Here is a 24,972-nt window from a genome sequence, read left to right as displayed (position 1 = left end):
AGTTAATTATGTTAACTTCGGAAACATTGCTTGCATTTAGAATGAAAAACTTCAGCTTGAATAGACCGAAAAGCAGATGCTATCTTTCTTTCAATTGCTTTGTTGTCTGCTTGCCTCAAAACTTAGAATTCTATATCCCAAAGAAAGCATAAATTCCTGTTCAGTTTTAATATTATCCAATGCAATTACACATTCAGTCTCTTCAAATGCTGATCAATCAGTATTGAGATCTATACATGTTCCTGTTAAAATCCATCAGTAGGTGGGAGAATTGCCCACCACACTTGAGAAAGACAGCTTCTTTGTCTTATAATATAAAAATCAGATTTGCATAATATATTGAAAAGCTGATGCTTCCTTGTACCAGTTTTTATAAATCCCTTAATTTTTTTTCATACTGGAAATAATAAGGTTACAGTTTCAGTACCACTTGTTTATAAATGGCCCTAGTAATACAAGCTATGTTTGGCTTTAAACTTTCTTGTTTGTATGAAAGTATATAGGTATAACAGTGTCAGAATCTGTCCATTTCCTTTTCTTATGAGAAATAAGAATAATTGGGGGTGGAATAAATTTGATGAGTCCAAATTTGTGATAAGGGTTACAACTTCAGAAAATATGTGTAACATCATTATATAAAAAGTACATCTAAAATATGTATGAAAAAGAAAAAAAATTCACAAAAACAAATTCCTTGCAAGAGTATGAATATTTTTAAAATAAATATGCACAAAAATTTTAGTGCAGAGGGTTTTTTTTTAATCCATATTCTCAAATTAACGTCAAACCTGCCATAATGAATTTATTAAAGAGAAACTGAGTGGAACCGAAATTGACAGATTCACCCATCCTGTGTAAGGTCTGAAATATAGCATCCTGTAAATATTCCCTTGCTGCAATCATAATAAACAAAGATAAGTTTGCATAATCAGTTTTTATCAGGGAAAAAACCCCCCCAAAGAAAATGGTATTGTGATTTCATGGCTTTTGGTCTTATAAATACTATAGTGAAAATAGACAAATCTACATGCAATATTAGTCTTCTGAGGAGTAATTCCATATACTAAGTATTTATTTCCGATGGCAATGACCTTGCAAAATAAAAGATTGGTCAATATAAATATCACTGATTTATGAAGATTAATGGACAAGAGATAGGTAGGAATAAATAGTGAGCTGTTGTGTCTGAATGATATTCTTCAGATAAAAAAAAAATCAGGCCACTATCAGCATCATTATAGGAAAAGTCTAGCACTTTCTTACTTGGTCCTGAACTAGGGTGAGCATTTAATAAAAAAATATTTTGATCCAATATCTGGTCCAGTGCAATATTGGTAGTATTGGCTGCCCTCAGTTTCATACTCAGTTTGTGAGGTTATTGCCATTTTATGATTTTAACTACCATTCACCCCTGTAAGTCATGAGGGTGAAATAGGCAACTATATAAATTGAAACAGTTTGAGAGAGTAAGATGTACTATAGGCATATATACTGCTTTCCTTTATTTCACAATAATCTCTGGTCAAAATTACATGTATTTTTAACTTTTTAGAGTTAATTCAGAAATTTGCAACACTCTTTCATGAGATAGTAGGTAATTATTGTTCTGTTATATCACCTTAATCTATTGAGCAGGGGTAGATTAAATGTCTGCATTAATTAATTAATTAATTATGTGAAGCACTTATCAGTAATAACTGAAGTACAATGCAAACTTATCACCTTCTGATACCACTTTCTAGTTAAAATGAAATTCTTAAGAAGCTGCATTTGTCCAGTGAGTAGCTCAGAAACCATATCAGAAGACCCTAAGGGAAAATAGTGATATAGACCCTTCCAACAGCAGCCTTTACAGAAAAGTGGAACAGCACTGGCAAACAAAGGCATCCACAATTCGCCATAATAATGCCAACATGACAAAATGTAAACTGTTGCAAAAAAGTACATAAGGGACAGTTTGTGTTGTGACACACATTATTTGTGCCCCCTGTCCTCTTCCCCACTATGGATGCCCATGTTGGCTAAGGAAGGGTCATCTTCAGGGACTTCATAGTAGCAATTTTCATAATAAGATTTATTAATTTATATTTAATTATTTATATTTCAAACATAATCACTGCTCATCTCGCTCAAAGAGCAACTCTGGGCAGTTTACAATAAAACGAGAATAAATGGCCATTGAAATACAATAAAAACAATGTTCTTAAATAAAAAAATTGATCCAAGGTATAGCTGTTAAAAAAAAATCTTAAAGATATCAGGAAATGCCCTTGAAAGGTACAGAATGAGCTTTGTAATCCATCTTACCATTTTTCACAAATCAGTGGAGACAAAATCTTGGTGAAACATACGGTTCCAGATAACTTAAATATACAAGTAATGTGGTAAGGAATTTCTATGTCTGAATTCTTCAAATATACTTGGTTTGAAGAATCTAACCCAGGAAAGCTGCAAAAACTTTGTTCAGTCTCAAATACCATTTTGGATACAATGATTACTTCCTAAAATACACCTGCTAGGGTTTTGGATACAATGATTACTTCCTAAAATACACCTGCTTGGTATACTATGCCATTAGAAGTAGGAATATATGAACTAGTAACACAAGGATAAAAGCATAATAATAGAAGATTGTAATTAATCCTCAAGAGCTTATACCTGAATATTTTCTCCATAAATCTCATGGTGGCTCTCTACAATGAAATTTACTGAACAAAAATGTTCCATAATATTAAGAGAGGAAGTAGCTACATTCATCTCATAATATTAAGAAATGAAGCAATTTTATACTGAATCTTTCAAGATGCATCATTTAGATGGACAATAGTGACTATTTTCCTTAGAGCTCTGAATTATTGAGAAGTCACACACTGGATTTGCATGAATTTATCCAGAGTTATAGTTCTCTCATGCAGAGCAATTACATGGGCAAGTTATCTGTTAGGTATAGGTGCCTGATACAAAGGCAAATTAATCCCACTTTCCCAAACAGTGGAAAGAGAATGTGGATTTGGGGAAGAATTTTGCATGCTTTTTTAAAGCTGCTTGAAGCAAGTGCAACTGAAATAGGTCCTGCAAAATAGTGTGAATTGTAATTTTGACTGACTGTCTTGCTACTGCAAAATATTACTGTGGTCCATTTAGTTAATTTCCTAGTGCAACCTGTTCTCCTCAGATAATTATCCTGATCTCGGAGTTCTCATAACTTCACATATATCTCTGTACAAACTAATAGCATTCTCCTGTCCAGATAGGCAGATATTCATTGGAAATGCTCTACTAAATGAGAACAGATAAATTGCAGATACTCCTTTTCTAACCACTTTTCATTTACACCTTTCAGAAAGCTGGGCTGTGCTAACAAAAATGCTTATCTTCAAATACTCCAATATATTCATTATGTAATTAATGTTTAGATTTGTATCTCCATCCTTCCTCCTGGAGCATAAAACAGGTTACATGGGGATTTCTTTCATTTTATCCCCATAACAACAAACTTGTAAAATAGTTTGAGTTTACCGTGGGTGATTCAGGAGGGTTCCCTGTGTGAATTTGAAAGTGAGTCTTCAGCAATGGGCTAGAAACCAGGAGTCTGTGAGTTCTAGTCCCACCTTAGGCGTGAAAGCTGGCTGGGTGACCTTGGCCCAGTCATTCTCTCTCAGCCCAACCCACCTCACAGGGTTGTTGTTGTGGGGAAAATAGGAAGAGGAAGGGGTATTAGGTAAGTTCCCCGCATTGAGTTATTTATAAAAATAATAAAGGTGGGATTAAAAAAAACAATAAATAAATAAATGAACAAGCAAGCAAGCTCTATATCATACTGGATTGCTACTCTGCTTTTAGAGCAATCGATTAATGTAGCTTCCCTATGAAGATACTTTCTTAATTATATTACATACATGGGCAACTATGATAGGTCAAGTGCTTGCTCCCCTCCTCTGAGGAGCAATAATGGTCAGATTCCCAATTTCCTTTTTTTAAAGGAGAGAGTTGCAGACTTTCAAGAAGGAAAATATGCAGGCATTGTTCTGCCCTTTTTGTAACAAAAGCCTGTCATTGCATTTCAGTGTTTTTACCAATGAATGAACAATTCTAGTAGTCACTGATATGCAAAGTGTCTGGAGAAAGACACCTTCAAAAAAAAAAAAAAACTCCCTTGGTGGGAAGTGAGTGTTGCCTTATTTTTAAAAAAGAATCCAGGAATCTGGAGTTATATCTGTGGAAATTTGAATTCATTCAAGATTAGCATTCCCTGGCTAGGTTTCAATTATGTTCAAGATGGAATTCTACTCTACTAACACTTCACAATTACCAGTAGAATGCATGTCCTCTTCTCACAAAAGACCAAGCCAAAATAAGAATTGGGTAGTTCTGCCTTTTTAAATCTCTTACTTTACTGCCATTTTTACTGAGCAGCTTGTATACTTTTCTTTTATATTTCTTTTATTTTGAATGCATCTAAAGGAGCTTCTTACGTTGTTCTCACATTCTCTGCTAAACTTACAATTTTTTGAGTTTTAGCTTTCTCTGCAAATTCCAGCTAACTGAATGCACTTTTCCTTGGTGACTTGTTCTCCCTTCAGCCTCTGATATGCATCCTTTCTGCTTTCAGATTTTCACTGATTTTTTTGTGCCACTATATTGGCTTTTCTCTCTGTCTTCTGATTTTTCACATCTTGAAATTGTTGTAGTTATGTTCTTTACTCTCCTCTTTTTTAGGAACTTCCATCCATTTTGAACCTCTTTTTTCCTTTAGCTATTCCTGCCATTCCTGTTTATCATTGCTCAGAATGCATTAAAATCTGAGGGGAGGTGTTTTTTGTTTGTTGATTTATTTTGTTTTGGAAGTCCAACACAGATGTTTGACTGTGCTCAATTTTAGTTTCCCTGAAAATCAAGGACTTCAACCTTACATTGTCACTTTCCTACAAAAATTCCACTACTTTAACTTTTTCTACTAAATGTTCCCTGTTAGTTAAGATCAAGCTAGGGGTATTTTATTCCCTTGTGCCTTTCTCTTACTTCTAAAGGACAGCAAAACAGTTGAAAATTTCTGGAAGGATCTTGTTTCTAGATATCAGGATAGTTAAAGTCCATCATGTTCTTGGAAAAATCATCCACATCTTCTTCTTGACTGGCTGGTGGATATCAACAATGGTAGTGTTTTAATTCCTTTTCCACTTATTTTAATCCAAATACTCTTGGAACCCAACCTATTCCTTCATTCCTTGAATTTTTAAGGAGGTATGAATGATTTTTTATACTAAAGTGCCACTTCTGTATTTCCCATATTCTGGCATTAATGTTTAAAAAAACAGGGGTTTTACACAAAGTCACAACCACCCTCTTGCCTTTTTGATCCCTCCCTGTGGACACCTGTGCTATCATCAGAACACTGTCCTCTTGGCTGCATCATAAGCGTTTTGTTTGTTTGTTTGTTTGTCTTCTGTCTTCTGTCTTTTTTCTTTATAGCACTCAATCAGTTTGGCTAAGCAGGGGAAATTAAAATTCTAACATTCAGTTTTTGGTTGGAGTCAATTCAAATAAGATGTATACCTAGAAGAAAGTCTGGTTGAACTCTGTAGAGCTTACCTTTGAGCAGATATGCAAAGGTTGCTAAAATACCCCTTCCTCCAAAGCATGCAAGACTCCAGCCAAATTAAACCTGGAATTAAAATTCACAACACACACACCATGGTTCCTAAGTTGCTCTAAATATCCAGCTTTGCACACTGCACAAAGTCAAAGACTGAATTCAATAGGGTATCTTTGATTCAGAGTAAATGTATGTCCCAACCAGCTCTCCTTCTTTCTCCATCTCTCCCTCAGACATACTACTACTGTATCTGGGCAGCCAGCATGCAGATGACCAGGAAAGGAAAGATATAGAGTAACTCTTAACTCTTTTTTCCATATAATGGTCATCTTTGCAGCCTAGATCTAGTAGCCCTAACTCTGGTAGCCCTAACAAATGGTGGAAGCCATTCTTTATTTTTATTTTAATTCTTCATACCTGCACTTCTCTTTTCCAAAACAGTAGTTTCAGTGATGGGTCCAATGTTCTGTGGGAAATATTAAATTTTAAGAGAATCACATCTGCCTTTTTTCACAATAGGTCAAATTGTCTTATTTCAAGAAAGGACAACCAGGTTATACCATTAGTCGGTAGTTCACTCACATTAAATAAGAGGATTTTGTTGTTGCTGCTTTAATTGCCATTATACTTTTATTGTTACTTAGGAAAATGCCTCTTTTCTAAAGTGTCATTAATCAAAATCAAAGCAAAAATTAAAAGTATGTTTTTTTCTAAAAATATTAGTTGTTAATACTTAAAAATACATACTGATTTTTAAACTGCTATATCTTGACCAAATCTCCACCTTTCTGTCCCTGATTTGGCCTCCTGGTGGCAGGTACCCTCAACTTCATGTGTTCCTAAATACATGAACATAAAATATTTTCAATTTTATGAACAAGAGCATTTTCAGAAAATAAATGGCAAAATACTATAAACTCTGTCCATCTTATAATACAGACATGCTGCTATATATCTGTAATGACAGACAGTTGACAAAGAATACTAAATATAAATTATTATATATCTCTTTCTTTAATGTGTTGGATTTTGACACACCTCTTTTTTTAAGCATCAGTTTCTTTAATTGGACTGCCAAAGGCTCCCACAGAGTCTGCTTTATTTCAGAACATGTGAATTGAAAAACAGATTTTGTTTTGAATAACTGGCCTAAAATATCTAGTATTTGCCACCTTATGACATAACCTTGTTTTCCTATGGTCCCATATCTTCTTCAATGATTCACTAAGGAACATGTTACAGAGTTGTAGAAATGTCTGGCACTAGATCTATCCCCATGACAATGTCTGAATGCTCATGGTTCTTAAGCCAACAATTAGAGTCATCAGCAGACCAATCAAGGACAGGAAGCCTGGGCAAACTCCTTTTATTGTAAATTTTGTGCCAAAGGAGCTACCTTCTTTAGCATATCAGCTCAGGGGTACAACCACTCTGAGGAAATCATCGAGGGCAGAACCTCTAGCACCATCTCTCACCTATCCTCTCATACCACGTTCCCATCCCAAACTGGCAAAGCATTTAAGGGACTTATTTCAGCAGTTGTTTCAGATTTGCAAAGAAGAGGGTCTCAGAAGATGAAATGCAGCCTGGGTCAACAAAAAACAGTTAAAGTAAGAAAGAGAGTTGCCCTGTCAGTGTGAATATATTTGCATAAAGTATTCAGGGACCTCTGCCAAACTAAAGGAAAACAAAGCTAAGAAATTAAGCCTTAGTAGCAGGCCGAAGTTCAGATCTCTTGGTTGAGGTGAGACGTGGCTTGTTTCAAATAATGACAATTTGAGATTTTATATAATCAATGGGTAGCGACTATGACAATCCAATTAATTCTAATTCCCTTTTGTGGCACTGGTAAAGTGGTAACTGATATTGTAACACCATTGAAGTCTTAACTTCAGGCAGATAATCCAGATGGATTCTTGGTCATGAAACCAGAAATTATGAAACAGTTATTCTGAAAATTCAGACCAAGTGTGTTCTCCTTTGGTAATCATCAAGTTGTATATTTCAAGCAAAGATATTTCTGTCCTTGATATTTATATTCAGCATTCAGGTATCCAAAAGCTATTGAACTCCATGAGGTTTACTGCTAAGTAGGCCTGGATAGGATTCCAGTGTCATTTGCCTCTTCATTATATGCTAATGCAGCTTTCTTCAGTCTGAAGCAGAGTCCTAAACATCTGGAGAGCACCAGATGGGGACCAGATTGTGGCTGGAAAAGGCTAGCTAATGTTTGTTAGAATATTTTTAAAAAATCTATTTAAGTTTGCAAAATATTATAAAAGCTGAACCTGCATTTAATGACAGATCTAGGGAAAATAAATTAAGCAGCCTTAAAAATTAAAGCCTTATTCTAAGACTGAAATATGTAAAGGCCCACACCTGGTCATTCAATGACATGATGGGTGATGAAAAATGGACAGGGCCAGGACAAAACTAAGATATAATTTATATCAATTCATTAAATGCAGTTAACATGAATTAATATGAACACTCTCTGAATATTTTTGTTAATGTTTTCCATCACAATAAAAATTAGAATTTGGCAGCAACTCTAAAGGGAGGCCACAATGACTAAATATGCAATATATCTATAGAGCACAAGTCACACAATGTACTTCATGATCTGTTTCAAGTTATACATTCTCCACTATCCACTAAATTAGTTTCAGCCCTTCAAGGTAGATCAGACTAAGAAAAAGACATGCATACTAATACTACATTTATTAAAAGGTATATTAACAGAATCTTGCAAGTATGAATGTGCTCCCCCCCCCTCCCTCCCTCCCTTTATCTTCATGAGAACTAGGGAGAGTCTTGTCTGAGATGCTTACCCAGGTTACAGTTCTGACCTGGACTCAGATTTCTTTTATCTGACTGTTGTCTTGGTTGCGGCTTTTCCTCCTGTTCCTCAGGGTTATTCCTTCTTCCTATTACAATTACAACCATTCCAAGGGGCACTTCTCACAATATATTGGTATAAATGAAGCACCCATCCTTGAAGTGTATAAACTGCCACATTCTCTTGCAGTTGCTTTGATGGCTTACCCTAGGTGTCTTCTCATCTGTGTGCACACTGAGATATTTCTGTCCCTTTCAGATGCTTTACACACTTTTACTTTCTGTTCACAATGGGAGAACAATATTGCATCTTCTCACCTAGATGATATTCCACAAATTGATGTAACATTAAACTTAAATACGGTTGTGCAGCATAATCCAGTGAACGTTGGTTTAAGAAGAACCAAGGTGTTCCCTCATGAAATCCATAAGTGATTTAAGTCAACTGATTTAAGTCAGTTAAATATTGGATATTATTGCTAATACCCCCCCCCCATAAATTGGGTATATATTTGGATCCTATGAAATTGGTGTTCCATATGTTAAGTATATTTCAAACCGTCTCACAAATGCATGTAATGAAATAATGAGGAGAACAATAATGGAAAAAGGGGATAATCTGTTTTGGACCTTAAGTTTTAACTCGGTTTTCAGACATACATGTATTGGATTTTTAACCTATGTGTCAAATACGGTTTTTAAGCCCAACAGTTAAGGTCTGGTGGGAGAGGGGACCCAGAAAATAGAATGAGAAGGCAGAAGCTCATTCTCCTGTTAGATATACAGTATATCAATAAGGAAGGAAGGAAGGAAGGAAGGAAGGAAGGAAGGAAGGAAGGAAGGAAGGAAGGAAGGAAGGAAGGAAGGAAGGAAGGAAGGGAATCACCGTAACTGAATTCAGTGGGGAAAAAAATCAGAACACAGTCTGGAAAAAACAGCTTTATGTTCCAGTTCCATGTCCTAATACAATTCACTAATATATTGGGTCCTTTGCATAAGCCATTGAAGCCACTATCCATTCATTTTAACGTTCATAAATTCAGTGTGATGTAGCAAGCTGTCTGATAGCATATTTGTTCTAACAACTGCAAGAAATTATGTACAGGGCTCATTATCAATTTTTTCTCTGATTATCTCTACCTTTCATTTTATCCCTGTAATCCCCTTGTATGATTGATTGATTTGATTGCCTTATACCTATTTTTGGCCTTCAAAGTGGTTAAGTTACAATGCAACATTTTAATAGGAAATTGTACGAAAATGAGTTTAAATCTTACAAATGTGAATAATTTTACCTTTTTTTTCTTTATCTTTTTTCTGTTGAATCTCAATTCCAATAATTTGTTTTATCCTTGGAGGAACTTTATGTCTAGAGTAATTCCTGACCCATGGATCTCACACAGACACTGCCTGGGGTTTTGGATAAATCTCCTAAATATTATGAAACCTGCTATACAATGAAAGGACCATTGACAACATGGAAAAAGAAACTGTTTTAAAAACACTGAAAAGAATAGGAATGAAAGACTTATATGACAGGATAACATGGACAGAATAAAAGGACACCCAACTCTCAGGGACTCCTCCCCTCTTCTTGTTTTGTAGTTCTTTTCTTTCAAATATTTTGACCTCTTTTAGTAATTAGCATTAATGCATTAAACAAGTGGAAAGCAATTCTGGAAATTATAATCCCATAACATTTGGATGATACCAGATTAGCACAGACTTGTCTTCTAGAAGTTTGTAGCAATTCTCAGTCTGGTGGCTTGCTTGTTTTTTTGTTTGTTTTTTATAGTTGCCAGTGTTCAGATGAATACATATGCAACCAATGCTATATGATTGGGATATTTTCTCTTGCAGTAATGCAGCATTTTTATCTAATTCTTTTACACCTAATAATCAGCGTAAATATAGGTAATAAGCCTGCTCATTCTACAAGCACGATGAATTTATTTATTTATTTATTGGCATTTGTAGCCCACCCCAATCAGTCAAAACTCTGAGCAATGAACAACAAAGCAAGAATAAAGCCAAATATATTAGCTGTGGACTTCGTTGTTCATTGTCCATGGATATAGTCTGTAACAGCATTGCTAGCACTGATGTTGACTTTCTTGGGTCTCTGGGGGACTGTGGCTATTGCTACGCTCCATATATTGAAAACTGGGATTTGTTCCAGATTGCTGATAGCTCAGAATTGCTAGGCAACTTTTCCTCCTGAAAGAGGTTACATTCTCTCTTCCTCTCTCTCCCTTATAGATATAACAGCCACTAACAGCCACTCTTTCTCTGCATAGTCAGTGTTCCTGGTGCAAGTATGTTTAAAGGATTTCTCAGCCAGGTTGAGCAATGCATAGACATGACAGTTCCTAACTCCCTCCAGCAGACTATCAACTAGCAGTCTATTACATTTGGGTTCAGCTCCATATATTGTATTTGTACTTGCTCAGGCAGTTCCATAGTCAAGTTTTGGTGCAGCAATGACTTAATATGAAAGGACTGCAAATAGTAAGCCAGCATTGATTGAATGTGTCTAACCGGTTTATGCTCAATTTTTGTAGTCATATCAGTGCAAGCTACTTTATGTAACATTGCAGCTGTTTATAAAATCAGAGTATCAAAGTCACTGAACATGAGAACTATTTATAGAAGTGCTACATTCTTAAAATGGTGTGCAAAGAAGGTGAAGAGTGGATAAGCCTATGACAGTTTGATAATAATTACCTGTGACATTTATTCATACTTCCATATTTCCATATATCTGTCTGCATTTAGATAATGATGCAGTGACAACGTATCAAGTCTAATTTGGGTTGCCTGTTGAGTATGTTTCAAGAAACCTTTTGAACAAGGGTGTTCTCATTGGGTATGTGTTCTGAACTGCTTGTGATTTTGCTGGATATAGTGAACTTCCTCATGCAGAAACAGTGGCAGAGTTCATCTCTGATCGGGGTGACTCAATGGTATCAGTGGAATCCTTCCAAGAATAAGCCTACCCCAATGTAATCTTATTTCCCTCTAACTCCAATTAAGATTTAAATTAGCAATGCCAGGTTTTTCCAGCTTGCCCTCAGGTCCATGAACTGAAGTTTCAGAGAACTGCAATAAACAAAAGCCCTCCAACAGGCACAGAACATGTGCTTTTTAGTTACAGTTATTCACTAATGTAGCCGTAAGCACCATGGAAATGGGTATTCTAGTAATGCGTGAATGCCTACATAGGCAACATTCTTGCTCTTGGATCTGCATTAACATCTATTTACGTCAAAATGTTAAGTAGCTGCATCAATTTTCCATTCAGTAGTCACCCGTTTGAAGTGATAGATGCCAACACTCTGGAGAAATTAAATACAGTTTTTGTATTGTTGGTAAGAGGCATCATAGCTCATATTCCTAAACAACATAAGCCTTGTTTCATTTTTATTGGTGACTGGGGTGATATGCTTTGAGGGCACCATTGGTGGGGTGTTTCTTGTTTGATCCTGTTCTTAATTATGTGATCTGCAGTAGGTAGGCTAACCCATTGGAAACTGATATTATGGCCAAGGGGTGGAAGAAAACTCTATCAGCTGTTAGCTACAATAGATAAACAAACACCAATCTTCAGAAGCAATACTTCTCAAAGCATCTGATGGAAGATAAAGTATTTGCCTCCATCCCCATAATACTCTTTTGAGTTCAGAAGCAAATTAATTGGGTGTTGCTGTAAATCAGACATAAGACTAGCCTCATATTAGTATGATCCAACATGCTTGTGGTAGTCACTTGTAGCCATATCACTGTTTCATTGGAAAAGGAAAGAGAAGCCTTAAGAAATGAACCTTTTTGTTGTTATGGTTTGCTTGGTTGTCCTACAAAGGCTACCCAAACTACTTTATTCTTGCATGTTGAGAACTTCTTATTTATGATCAGCTATGTTACGTTATCATCTGCCAGCATTAAAATTCCAATGTGCATACAAGACACTTTCTGGTGGTATAAATACTCCCTATTTGTCAGACATTCTTGTCTGGGTTTCATCTAATTGTCTGGACTGAAGCTGGAAAAACTGGTATTAAGAAATCCAGGTTGGGGAAAAAAAAACCCTCTAGTGCAGCTTCTCATGGAAGGTAATTTGGGCATTCCTAAACCACCAGATTTTGTAGTAGTGCAAATAGTGCAAAGTCCATTAGTGACTGTTTTTCCCAAATCAAACATCTGTAAATGCACAGCAACACATATCTGATAGAAAAGCATGCTGCTGAAAGTTGTGTGCAAACAGTGGTTTACACTGAAGGAATCTGCATTTGGAAAGTCTGAACAGAGGAACATGCATACTGTACATACATACATACACACATCAGAGAATGAAAGCAGGGTGATTTGCATTTTAAAAAAAGGTTCCTGGGTAATTTACACAAGCATTTATGTAAATTACAGGAAGATGCATAGAAAGCTGCCGTATGTTACAAGATGTTGCAAATGTAAACAGTTACGAAAGTCTCTAGAAATAGCTTTTGATATATCTATTTTTAAAAAGGCAGATGGGAATATTGCCCTCCTAAAGCAGACAGAAGAATTAACACATGTCCAGAGGGTTACTGATAAGCAAAATCAGCTAGGTATCACCTTTTGGGATGTGCTTATGAATACCTATGTATTTAGTCAAACATAAAGATTTAATTAAGGTCTCTTCAGTCTTCTGCCAGAAAGAACATCTGAAAAACAATCCCTTAGGAATCAGATTAGCTAGGTGAGACAATATATAAGAATATCTCCTGACTTCTAGGGAGCAGTCGGTGACCTTTTGTCTGTGTTTGGCAGTTTCCAGAACCAAAATAGAAAGAAAGCCCTTTCAGAATCCAAGCCCTACTCTAAATCTACTATTTCTACATATATAAAGAGTGTACACTGAAAAAGGAGCACAAAGGGTCTCTGACAATGTGATCTTAACATGCTATAACATGCCAGGAGATGGATTTTTCAGCTGATGAAGTGTTATTTCCAAAAATGTTCAGAAAATGTAAACTGCTGTCGTTTTATGTTATTGTACCTTGCTCCCTGCCCCTAAATAGCAACTCTGCTTTAGTGGTGAGAAGTGTCAGGAGCACACCTCCTTTTGGAAGGAGAAAGCATCAGAGACATATAGCATTTCTGTAATGCCGGATATATTTATGAATATACAGTTTAAGATCAGATGGATGCAGATAGTGTTGCCACAAGCAGTCAATCCATGTTCCAGATCAGATCTCCAGATACTTGAACCCACCAAGAAAAAAGATTTCCTTGCTTGAATTTACTTATTCCTCCTTTCCCTCAGTCTGTCTTCATATATTTTTATTTATGACTTCCACCTTCCCTACTGGGTGGGGTGGTGGTGATGGTGGTGAGATTCTCTTGTTTGTTGTTTAACCACACTGCATATAAAGAGAGTACTTAAAGGAAGTAGTCCTTTCTTTAAGTCTGACCAAAATTCATGTTTATCATATTCATATTTTCTCATTCATACTCAGAAGTGTAATAAAGCACTTTCTTCACTCAATATGGGACCTTACCTATTCCAAGAATTTGTCTGTTAATCTCCCACTAATATTAGGGGATGTGAACTGGCCAGCTTATGACCTAGAGCACTTTTCAGCACAAACACAAAACAGTGATACAGCATTGCTCTAAGTCAGATGTACAGTGATAGCCCTATGTCATGGGACCACACTGCAAATCCTGCTATGGCTGATTATCATCATAATCCCTAATTGCACTGTGTGCAGACAGAAATGGAGACTGTATCGTGCTACAGAAAAATAAGATGGATATATCAGCATGCTTGGGAAACTTTGTGATTTTGATAAGTACATTATTCTTTTAAAAATATAAAAGGTGGCTTTCAAAACTGCCTGATAAAAGATTGACTGGGTGCCAGAAACTAAGGACAGTTGTATATCATTTGAGTAAACTAAAAGAAAAGCTGTGAGGCTTGGTTGAGTTCCTAGCAGACTAGAAAGCTGCATGAAGGAGCAGACTTCTTAATGAGATGATGATCCATTGAAACATTTTCTTGCCGGTGTTGTTGCAAAAACTAAACTAAACTAAACTAAACAAATTTGCTTGGTTAGTACTATCTTCAGATTCACACATTTTGTCATATACTCTCCATTGTATGTGTGTGTGTTTGCACACACATATTCAAACATAAACTGTACACCCCTTGGAATTGATAAAAGATTGACAGTTCTCTCCCAAGAAGGCCACACTTGAAGAAGTCCTATTACAGTCTACATTCAACTTTATTCAAATGTCTCCTGTGGCTAATGACAAAAATTAAAGGACTACCTTGGGTGGGGGAGGGGGGAGCTTAATTTCCTTTTAATTTGGCATGCTTCCTTTCAACAAACTTTATTTAGTCATTTATTGCTTGAGGGTAAAATGACACCCTTTGTTTTCAAGATGATAATTCCTAACACTTCTCTTTGAAGATCTGGAAACAGTGCAAAAATCTGGGTAGATAATTCTTGGTAATGTCTTCAGATCAGTGTATTCCACTTTAGATGTTTCAACCAAATGCATGGGGGGGGGGGGAGTAAAAAAAAACTCCCAAGCCAGAGATATTTTTTTTTCTGTTCTGTTTTTTTAAAGGTTTCTACTTAAAGATTTGTGCCAGAGCTACAGTGCTTATACATTTTCAAAATGTGTTTTAAGCAATAAGTTGTACAACATTTTTAGAACATGTGTTAAGCTATTTCTCTAAGAATGAAGCTCTTAACAAAACATAAGCACTCTGCATGAGATCTTAGCAGCAAAGTGCTTAAAAGATAAAGTAAGAATTGGTACCATGGGAAGAACACCAGCTGTAGTGCACACAGGTCCATTATGAGAAGTATGGTAGAGGGTAGGGAGAAAATGATTTAATCAGGAGTAAAACCAATTTTATTATAAGGGCACGCAGGGGGTGTGGCACCATAGTGAGAAGGACATTTCAAAATATCTGACAGATTTCAACAATGTGAAAACCCACCCTGTTCTTTAAAGTGACAGTAAACCCCATCAGGTCTCTTCTTTTGATGCTATTGTGAGTAGACAACTGTGTAAAACTGGCCTGCTAAGTCACTGCCTGCCTATTTCAATGGTGTGTTGAGAAAATAAATAAATAAAAGACTAATTGTTGAAATGCAATCAATCAAATTTGATCTTGAAGGTTTTTGCTGATTTGCTTGCTTTGTTTTAAGCCCACTCTTTTATTAAATTTCAAGAGTGAATTCTTTCTGTGAGGATGTAAAGTCAATGTGATTGATGAGTTGCTTTAAAAAAAAACACTTAAAAGTATACTTTTCAGTAAATAAATTTTTAAAAAAATGATTCACCCAAAAAGATATATGAGTGTCAATGCAAAAAAAAAAAAAAAAAGTCAGGTCTGTCTTAAATTTAAATTCCTTCTAGAAAGAGAAGCAAATATTAGAGAGAAATAATGTACAGTTTTTAAAAATATTTTTTCCACATATGACTATGAATAATATTACCAGGAGCTAAATAAGGCCTACTTAATTATTTGGCAAAATTACTGGGATTGTATTTTTTTAAACTGCTGTGGATTGTTCTCTAATAGTTTTATGCGAACATATTAAGTGAACATCTCAGTAAAAACAATGCTAGTTTTTTTTAAGAATTCTGTCATTTGGGGGAACAGGTGATACTATAGAAAATGTTACTTCCCTTTAATTCAGACTGACAGGCTTTTTCACTTTTTGTGAGTTTTGTCAGGTCTGTAGTTTTATTGTTGCTTTAAAATAATACCAGATGTTTCTAACAAGTATTCAAAGGAAAGCAAAGTAATAATCTCCCAATCTTTTCTATTAAAATAATTTTTTGCCTTTCTTCTCCTTTTATATTTAAATTTCCAGCTCAGTCAAGCTTCAAAAGAAAGGATTTCTGTTGTTCAGAAAATCAGTTTTGCAAGCATGTGTGGTTTGTATTTAGCGTGTTATCGTTTTTGACAGCTTTGCATAGCTTAGGTAGGCCAACAGGGGTCTGTCTAATATTGTTGCTGGGCGAATCTTTCTCAAGTTTAAAAAAACAAACAAAATATTTTTGAAGCAGGAATTAATATCTCCCCCTCCCCAAATTCCTTGATGGCATTGCATTCAGGAAGAAGAAGAAGAAGGAAAAAAGTGTTGCCCATTATTCCCTTGTACATAGTAAGAGTAACACATGTAAAGCAATAACTCATTTTGTATTCCTGTGTTTAGCATATGTCTCCTGCTGGTGCAGCAAGGACTTTAGGCCAGTCCCTTGAGCCGGTCATCATTGGCAACTCTTAGCCCCTTGGCCTTGAAATCAAATAGCTTTGAATCATGTTGAGCTATGATGCTAATTTTTTCTACTGATGCATTCTGGGAATAAACATATTTGACATACTGTGTCAATGCTACTGTCTCTTTGTGCCTCTTGTTCTTGTTTCGGGGGGTTTTGCTTTTGTTTTTTCTGTTAGCTGCATTCCTACAGATGGTATTCCATTGAAAATGTTCTCTTCCTACAGAAAAAAAAAAAAAGAAAGGAGAAAAAAAAAACATGCACAGCACCAAACCTCTAGGTGCAGAAGGCTGTTAACGGTTGCTGATGATAGTAGGCAAACATTAACATAATAATTAGTGTCTTGTAATTGTTTCATTAAAACCAGTTGTTCCATTTCTCCTCGTGTTTTCCCAGAAGAGAAGCTGAATTTGGACGACAGCCAGTGGGAGGACATCCACGTTGTCACCGGAGCACTCAAGATGTTTTTCAGAGAGCTGCCTGAGCCACTGTTCCCATACTGCTTCTTTGAACAGTTTGTGAAGGCAATAAGTAAGTATATCACATACAGTAGTAGTTAATTAAATACCTATATGATTTTTCTAAAAAAAAAAAAAAAGGCTTCAGATCAGAAGAGATGCATCCAGAATGCTTTTTTTACCTGTTCTGCCTACCTTCATCTATGATTTCACCTCTTATTTGAATTGCTTTGGCATTTATCAATATATTTTAAGGAAGTGGGCTGTCTTAGAGAAGCTCAGTAGACTGAGAGAAATAATTGCATGTGTGATGTCTCCGACATGTTATGCTCATAATTAATGCACCCCAAACATGACACTGTTGGGCAGGATTAATATTCATAATCTGAAATATTATACAGTATATGCATGTCTCAGAAAAAGGAAATTGTGTGTATAATAGCAATACAGTGAAAGATTTGTCTTCTGTAATCCCAAATTCATAGTGCCCATAATACATTTTCTAACATATTATTATTATTACTATTACTATTATTTTGCCAGCTTAGGTTTGCCATCCTGTAGTTGTATCATCAACAGCAGGTTCATCAACATCAAAAGCATGGGAAGTTTCACCTGCTGATTTGTGTCAATCAAGCTGTTGTTAACATCACAGGCCAAGTCATTTTTTTCCCCCCCAAATCTATTTCAGGGTGGCATGATTTCCCTTTCAAGACAGGTGTCCTGTTTCTAACAGATCTTTAATTTTGGTATCTTTGCCACAGTTGTAACACTGGGGGAGGGGGGCAATCTTATCTAGCAAAGAAACTGATTTCACTTTTGTTCTCTTTCTGAAAAGAAGACCTGAAAAAATGGAAAACTTGTAAGCCTAGCAGGAGCTTAATTAAAGTCCAATAGAGAAAAATCTCCAGGAAAAACAATAAAGCACTTAGGGATCTGTTCTCCGATTGATGCGCGTGCGTAACTGCCATTACTGTTAATGAGAGTTGTTTGCGCGTGCACATCAGTCAGAAAAGATAGAACCCTTAATGTGCTGTTTAATTTGATTTTATGTTCATAAAAGTCTTTAGGTTTAACAAAAGCTCTTTACGGCCAGCATCTTGTATAAAAAAACCAAATAAATCTTGCAGAATTCTTCCTTTTTCTTTTGGCTGCTTAGAGATGCCCTGTGGTGGTTAAGTATGCAATAACACCAATACGCTGAGGAGTGAGCCTCCTTTGGAGGCAAAATTCATAGTTCCCTTCTACTTTCTCCCTTTTCATCTTGAGGATGAATAGAACACTGAATATTGTCTTTGGAGATTCATCTCACACATCACAATTCATGCAATTATCTCACAGGAAAGCAGTGCTGAACAAATAATTGCTTTGTATGCTGGATGCAGCTTTTTGTGATGCACCAGAATAAGGAGATCTTTGTTTCAAGATCTCTTATTCTACCACGCACAAGAAATCACCTGAAGTGTACCAACTCTGTTCTCTTGAAGCACTGACTGTTTAATTCTTCAAGGAGATAGTGTTGGCTCATATCTGATGGAGGTTGTATCATATTCAACTGTTTTCATGCACTCTTGGCCTTTAATCTCCTGCTGATGTATAGACTATCTCTGAAATCACATTGTTCTGGGTTTAAATCGGTTCCTTCTTTACTTTATTACACAATTCTCTGTGCCAGCCTACCTTTCTTTTTCATCTTCTATTCAACCTTCCAAATAGAACCAGATTTAAACTGCAAGGTGAAACTATAGTCTCTATCTTTGACTTCATTCTCAAAGAACTTATCTTCTTCACATAAATAGTATTAAGGTGGCTTAGTTAGGGATAGTTTTCACCTAGCTTTGATGAATAAGGTAGCATATAATACATTTGTATGTTTGATTTTAGAACATAGGGAGAGAATTAGAGTTACCTCTTCCAAAGGTTCATTCATATTTTGGTATGACAGATTAATGTCAATTTCTCTTCATTCAGTTGCTGTAAATTCCTGTTCAGGTTCTGAAAGCTGTTATAAAAAATGTTAGGATGAGTAGTTTAAAAAAATAATTACTTCAAAGAAAAAAAATTGTGGTTTGATATTTTATTGGACTTGATTTGATTCAAAAATAAAGGCAACAGAACTGGCAAATGTGTCAATTTGCTGTTTCCAAAATGTAAGTTCTTTTTGACCCGTTCATGAATAAGTTTGCATTGGTAGGGGAAATAGTTTATATGAAATTTGTACACATTTTTGTTTATATCTTATACCTATACTTTCCTCATGTTATATCTATGCTTTCCTAATATTTAGGTTTTTATGACACTCCTGGTTTATGCACTTCTTGCAAATAATTTTTGTTTAATGCAAAACATTTTATATACATTCCCAAATATGCACATTTGTTTATTGAATCACATTGCAAAATTCAGAAAGATGCTGATGTAATGAGGTTTGGGAGGTATGAATAGGCTAAAGTCATATTTTTAAAAAAATAAGACCCCAAATTTGTCCTCCACTTCTCCACTCAAGAGGAACATGTATTGCGATTTGATAGGATAAATAAAATCACCAGTTATGATCCTTAGTATTTAAGAAAGACAACAGCTGGTGTAAAACAGCCTAAGAACAGCCTAACAGCTACTAAAAAACAGCATTAGAAGAAGCTCAGGACCTACTCAGAGATTCAGTTCTGTAGCATTTCTATACAATAGTCAGAAATATAAACATTTGCACTTGAATGGATTGTTCAGAAAACTGAAGGCCATTCTGCACAGGTACCATAATAGATTCATTTTCCCCCTTGCTATATTTGGTTAGTTTGTACATAATCAAAATTTCCTAAATTCTGTGTTATTTGGGGAGAAAAAAGCTTGCTGCCTTTTCAATAATCATAAAAGTATGTGCTCTACATCTGGTATATGTAATATACAGTACACACACACACACTGTATATACACATCACAATGGAGTTATCTCCTATATTTGTATAAAATGTAATAGTGGTTATATTTCTGCATATGCTCTTCTAACTCCATGAATATAAATAATTCATTTTATGAATGTAATTCATAGATTCTGCCAGCAAATCTACATCACCTTTGAAGTGGCATAAAACTATCATACTTGTAATGGATTTCCTTCACAAGTTCTTTTGCAGGAACTAAGATTCTAAGCTCCTTCTGCTGTTTCCAGGTTCCAGAACTGGCAGTTACAATAAGTTTCTTGGGGTGATATATTGTAAGTGTGTAAAGCACTCTGGATCTTGTCCTGATTTGAAAACAATCTCACTCCCCCAGTGATTTCTCAGGTATTACATTAAAAATAAATCAAAGTCTTTCCCATCTGATAGTAAAGATACTCCTTTGTGAACCGTATGTCAGTGACATAGGCATCTAGGCAAATCTGTTTGATTTATATATTGGCTGTGTTTGGATGTCACAGCAAACTATGGTTTGTTATTATAGGCATGAAACCAAGCAACTCATTCCAAGCTAATGAAATATGTCTTCCCCATTATCTTAAGAAGAAAGAGCAGCCCTTTCACTGGATCAAAAAGAATTTTTCTGAAACATGCAAGTTTTCTACACAAATATTAGAGAACTGTTCCCGCTCAACTGAAAATAGCAATAAATGGCACAGTACAGCCATCAGAATTAAATTTAAAATTCAAAAATAGATGAATACAGAAATACATTCTACCCCGCTAGGTGAGGCAGGCCCTTTCACTCCTGACCTTCCAGAAGGGTTTGAAGACCTGGTTCTGCCTGGGATGGGAAGGGCAACAGCTCTTCCTGGGGGTGGCTGGTGACGTAAAGTTCTCCCTACCGAATGGAAGTTTTCCCACTTGGATTTTATATTTATATTTATTATTTTAGTATTGACGGTGTTGATTCAGTGATTTTCTTATGTCGAGGTTTTAAGGAGAATTTTATTGTAAACCACCCAGAGTCCCCCTCTTGGGGGTAGATGGGTGGTAATAGAAATGTGAAAAATAAATAAATAAAATGAATTGCTAATGTTTCAGTGTTACTGAAGAAACATCATTAGGTGACTCAAACCACCACCACCCAGCCGCCCACCCACACCGACACCCACAAAGCCTAAAGAGAAATCTAGATGGACTGTCTCTTTGGTTTCTAGTTTTCTATATGATTGATTGCTTTACAAATGGATTGATTGATTCAAGGATAATTCAATCATATGAGCTTTTGCCTATAATTTGAAGTGATCTAACAAAATATTTAGCACTTATTGCTTCATGTGCTCTCATTAATTCAGGACCTCTTTAATTACAGGGTATAGTTGTGGTCTTGATCCATAATCATCTTGTTACAGATTTAAAGTTAAACTATACCAAATAAAAAGACAGTACTATTGTTAGAAACTGAGTTTGGCTATAGTTTCAAAAAGTCAGCACCTCAATTTGTGCAAAAATTACCAGGTTATTGGATGCTAAAGATTTTTTTTCTTTTTCTTTTACGTGAGGCCACGACTGTAATAGGTTGTGTCTATAGGGAATAAGAATACAGAGCTGTACATCAAAATCAACTGGAAATGTAAACAGTATTTCAAAACAAACAAAGCTATGTAGAAAACAGAGATTTATGCAAATCAAAGTTGTCTTAGAGCCAGTTTGGTCTAGTGGTTAAGGCATCAGGCTAGAAACATGGAGACGGTGAGTCCCACCTTAGGCACAAAGCCACTGGATGACTTGGGCCAGGCCCTCTCTCTCAGTCCTAGGAAGGAGGCAATGGCAAACCACTTCTGAAGTCCTGCCAAGAAAACTGCAGGGACTTGTCCAGGAAGTCACCAGGAGTCATCACTGACTTGAAGGTGCACGTGCACACACACATACAACGTTGTCTGCTATTTCTGTTTTGTGACTAGGAATGACACTGGACAATTTTCTCCACCTTTTTAAAGATCTAATTAAATTGTAATTACCTATTTTGGGGGGGGGGCTTCCCATACATGATTATATAATGATCCCAGTGTGGGCTTAAGATGTACATATCCTGTTTTGAATTATTCAAAACAGTATCTTTCATTTCTTTAGAGTTGTTGGTGGGGGGTCCCACTTTTTTACATGGAAGCTGTAGATTATCAGACATATTCAGTCACACTAAAACAAGCACTGTCAAGTATTTCAGTTCCTCCTCCCTTTAAATAATAAACAAGAATCTATAGGTTTCAAAACCTTAGAAGAAATATGATAACTTGATATTGCCCCATTCTACCCTGTTGTCAAACATTTCCTGAATGCTATAAACATTATAGGAACTCACAATTTGAAATAATTTCATAATTTTGTTTCTGTAGGGCTGAGAATCTATTTACAAGTGGTACAAATCCATTAGAGCACTTTAAAAAATGATGTTTTTACCACTCTGGTCTTTAAAAAAAAATGTTGTGGTGGTGGTGGTTAGGAAACAGCAGTAGTTTGCATGAGTATATTACTATTCTCCTGTCCAAACTACCTGATATATGACTTCAAGTATTAGACAGAGATCAGATCAAGGGTGTAAAATTAATGTCATTCATGCTACACCAGGTCATGGTTTATTTTTTGTTTTTAATAAGAGCACCCACATTTTTTTCCTACCTTGCTTAGAAAGCAGCATATTTAACACACTTGACCAACTTTCTGGGGGAAATAGCCAGTAGGTGGATTGTTTCGGTGCTGACTGATGTTCTGCTTCACCATTTTTACATACCATTTTTCTTTACTTTTGCTTCCCTTTAATTGGTTTACAGCTGAAGCCATCATGTCAGGTAAAACTGAGTGATGTGATCAATAAATTGCACTGAATATCACATACAATCACTGAATGGAATCATAAAAATTAAGTTAACTTGTGGATATTTCTTGTCCCTTCCTCACCTTTGAAACTGCCTGAGGCTTACTTGGTAAAGAATGGAACTCGCTATTTTCTTTCTGTTAATTTCTTATTCTACATTATTTTAGGCATTCTTTCAACACTAAAAGCAAATGAAAGTTGAAGGAAAATCTCCCATTCATTTCATGCATATCCATGCTTCATACTGGGAACAACAACAGTGAAATAGCACAAATATTTGCAACAACTGCTGGAAATTACTGAAAATAAGAGGTGCTTTCTGATCGTTATGATTAAGTATGAAATTTGGCTCAACTCTTCCTCTAATATGACTCCTACACAATCCTGTTTAAACTGACATGGAGTTCCAAATCCTGATAATTTTTAGATTTAAAAGAAACATGTAAATTCATCCTTTAAAATATTTTATATCATTCTTTACTTGGGCAGTTAAGTGTGTTAAGTGTATCATGTACAAGGATAAACAAATGTTGTCTCAAATATTCCCTTCTTGTTTGTTAAAAGCTGCTCCCTGGGGAGCATACTTCATAGGGCAAATCGTAGCATTAGCATTGAAGACATCAACTTCATTTGAAACAAACATTTAACTTTGATTTTATTTAATTTTATTTCTTGGCTGTTAGTTTGGAACTCTTTGTATTTTTTCTACAGCTATAGTTTGTTGTAAGCATGTCTTAATGATTGGTTAAAGCTCTTATCAGATAGCTTCTTTTCTGACATCAGGCCAGAAGAACCCCTCTTCCAATAAACCATTTGAGAAATGCCAGAATTGAAGGAGGAAATGTAAGATAATTTGGGGCAGCATGAGCAGTCAGCAGCCATGCTGAGGAAAATACAGAAACTCACAAATTGATTGCCACAATACGCAGAATCTCTTGGAAGTTCTCCTGACATCAACTGTTCCTCTTCCTCGGCAGCAGAGGGTGCTACTTCTATCACTGTGGAGCAACAGAGCCATCAGTACAAAATAAATGCAGTTGTTATTCTGAGTTCACCAAAACTATTTCTTGAAGCCCTCCTTATTTTTTGAAGTGGATATGAAACAGTCAAGAATACATACTAAAAGGAGGAGAACTGCATTTAGGAATGAATCAACATGGACTGAATGAAAATTAAAATCACTGTTCTTACAATACTATTATTACTTTTAGTAAACTCTTCTGTGGTTCTTTTCTACAATTAAATGACTTATCAAGAAACCCTTGCACTTTTGTGGAGGAATTCTGTCCTGACAAGCAGGAACCACGCCGAGACAAGGAATAAGTCTCTAGTGTTTTATTACTGCTACAGTAGACAGAAAATCCTACCAAACTGAAGAAGCATGAGAAAGCCCATACAGATAAACCCCAAAAGTCAAGGCAGGTCTGTTCTGTGTCTCTCTGAATGACAGATCAAATTCTGTCTACTATGCATGCTCTTTCCCCCCTGGATAGGGGCCCCCTCCTGCTCACCATCAGTGCTCATGACAAATTCCTTTACATAGCAAAGAATCCTAGAGAGCTCTATGAATTGTACATTAATTTTACATACGTATAATGCTAAGTTGGATTATATCACATAAAATGAACATTCATCCGACAGCATGTCCATCCTTTAGAGCAGTTGATCACCAAAGTTGTAACTTGTATCCAGTGAACTACTGAGATGATGATGGAGGAGGAAGAGGAGGAGGAGAGCCAAAATGTAATGGCAGGCTAATGGATAAAAAAGAAACTTAGCCAAGAAATAAGATACTCAGTTTCACCATCTATTAATGTTTGGATTTTTTGTGGATCAAAAACATATTGGCATGCTGAAGTAGAAGCAAGGTTAGCTTGAATTTACTTAAGGTAAAGGTAAAGGTTTCCCTTGACATTAAGTACAGTTGTGACCGACTCTAGGGGATGGTGCTCATCTCTGTTTCAAAGCCAAAGAGCCGGCGTTTGTCCGTAGACACTTCCGTGGTCATGTGGCCGGCATGAC

At 35.9% G+C, this 24,972-nt stretch overlaps 1 protein-coding gene across 5 annotated transcripts in view; it reads left to right on the top strand.

The window, feature by feature from the left end:
* Positions 1-24,972, top strand: part of ARHGAP15 (Rho GTPase activating protein 15) — a 492,562-nt gene that overhangs the window by 353,861 nt on the left and 113,729 nt on the right. For all 5 annotated transcript variants that reach the window (XM_063318398.1, XM_063318397.1, XM_063318394.1 and 2 more), the window contains one exon: positions 17,114-17,248. In XM_063318398.1, the coding sequence (XP_063174468.1) occupies positions 17,114-17,248 (135 nt within the window). The remainder of the gene's footprint in view (positions 1-17,113; positions 17,249-24,972) is intronic.

The sequence above is a fragment of the Candoia aspera genome, chromosome 1 (assembly GCF_035149785.1).
Source record: "Candoia aspera isolate rCanAsp1 chromosome 1, rCanAsp1.hap2, whole genome shotgun sequence".
Taxonomy (NCBI): Eukaryota; Metazoa; Chordata; class Lepidosauria; order Squamata; family Boidae; genus Candoia; species Candoia aspera.
Note: the sequence above shows the minus strand (reverse complement) of the source record. Positions and strands in the feature narration are given on the sequence as shown.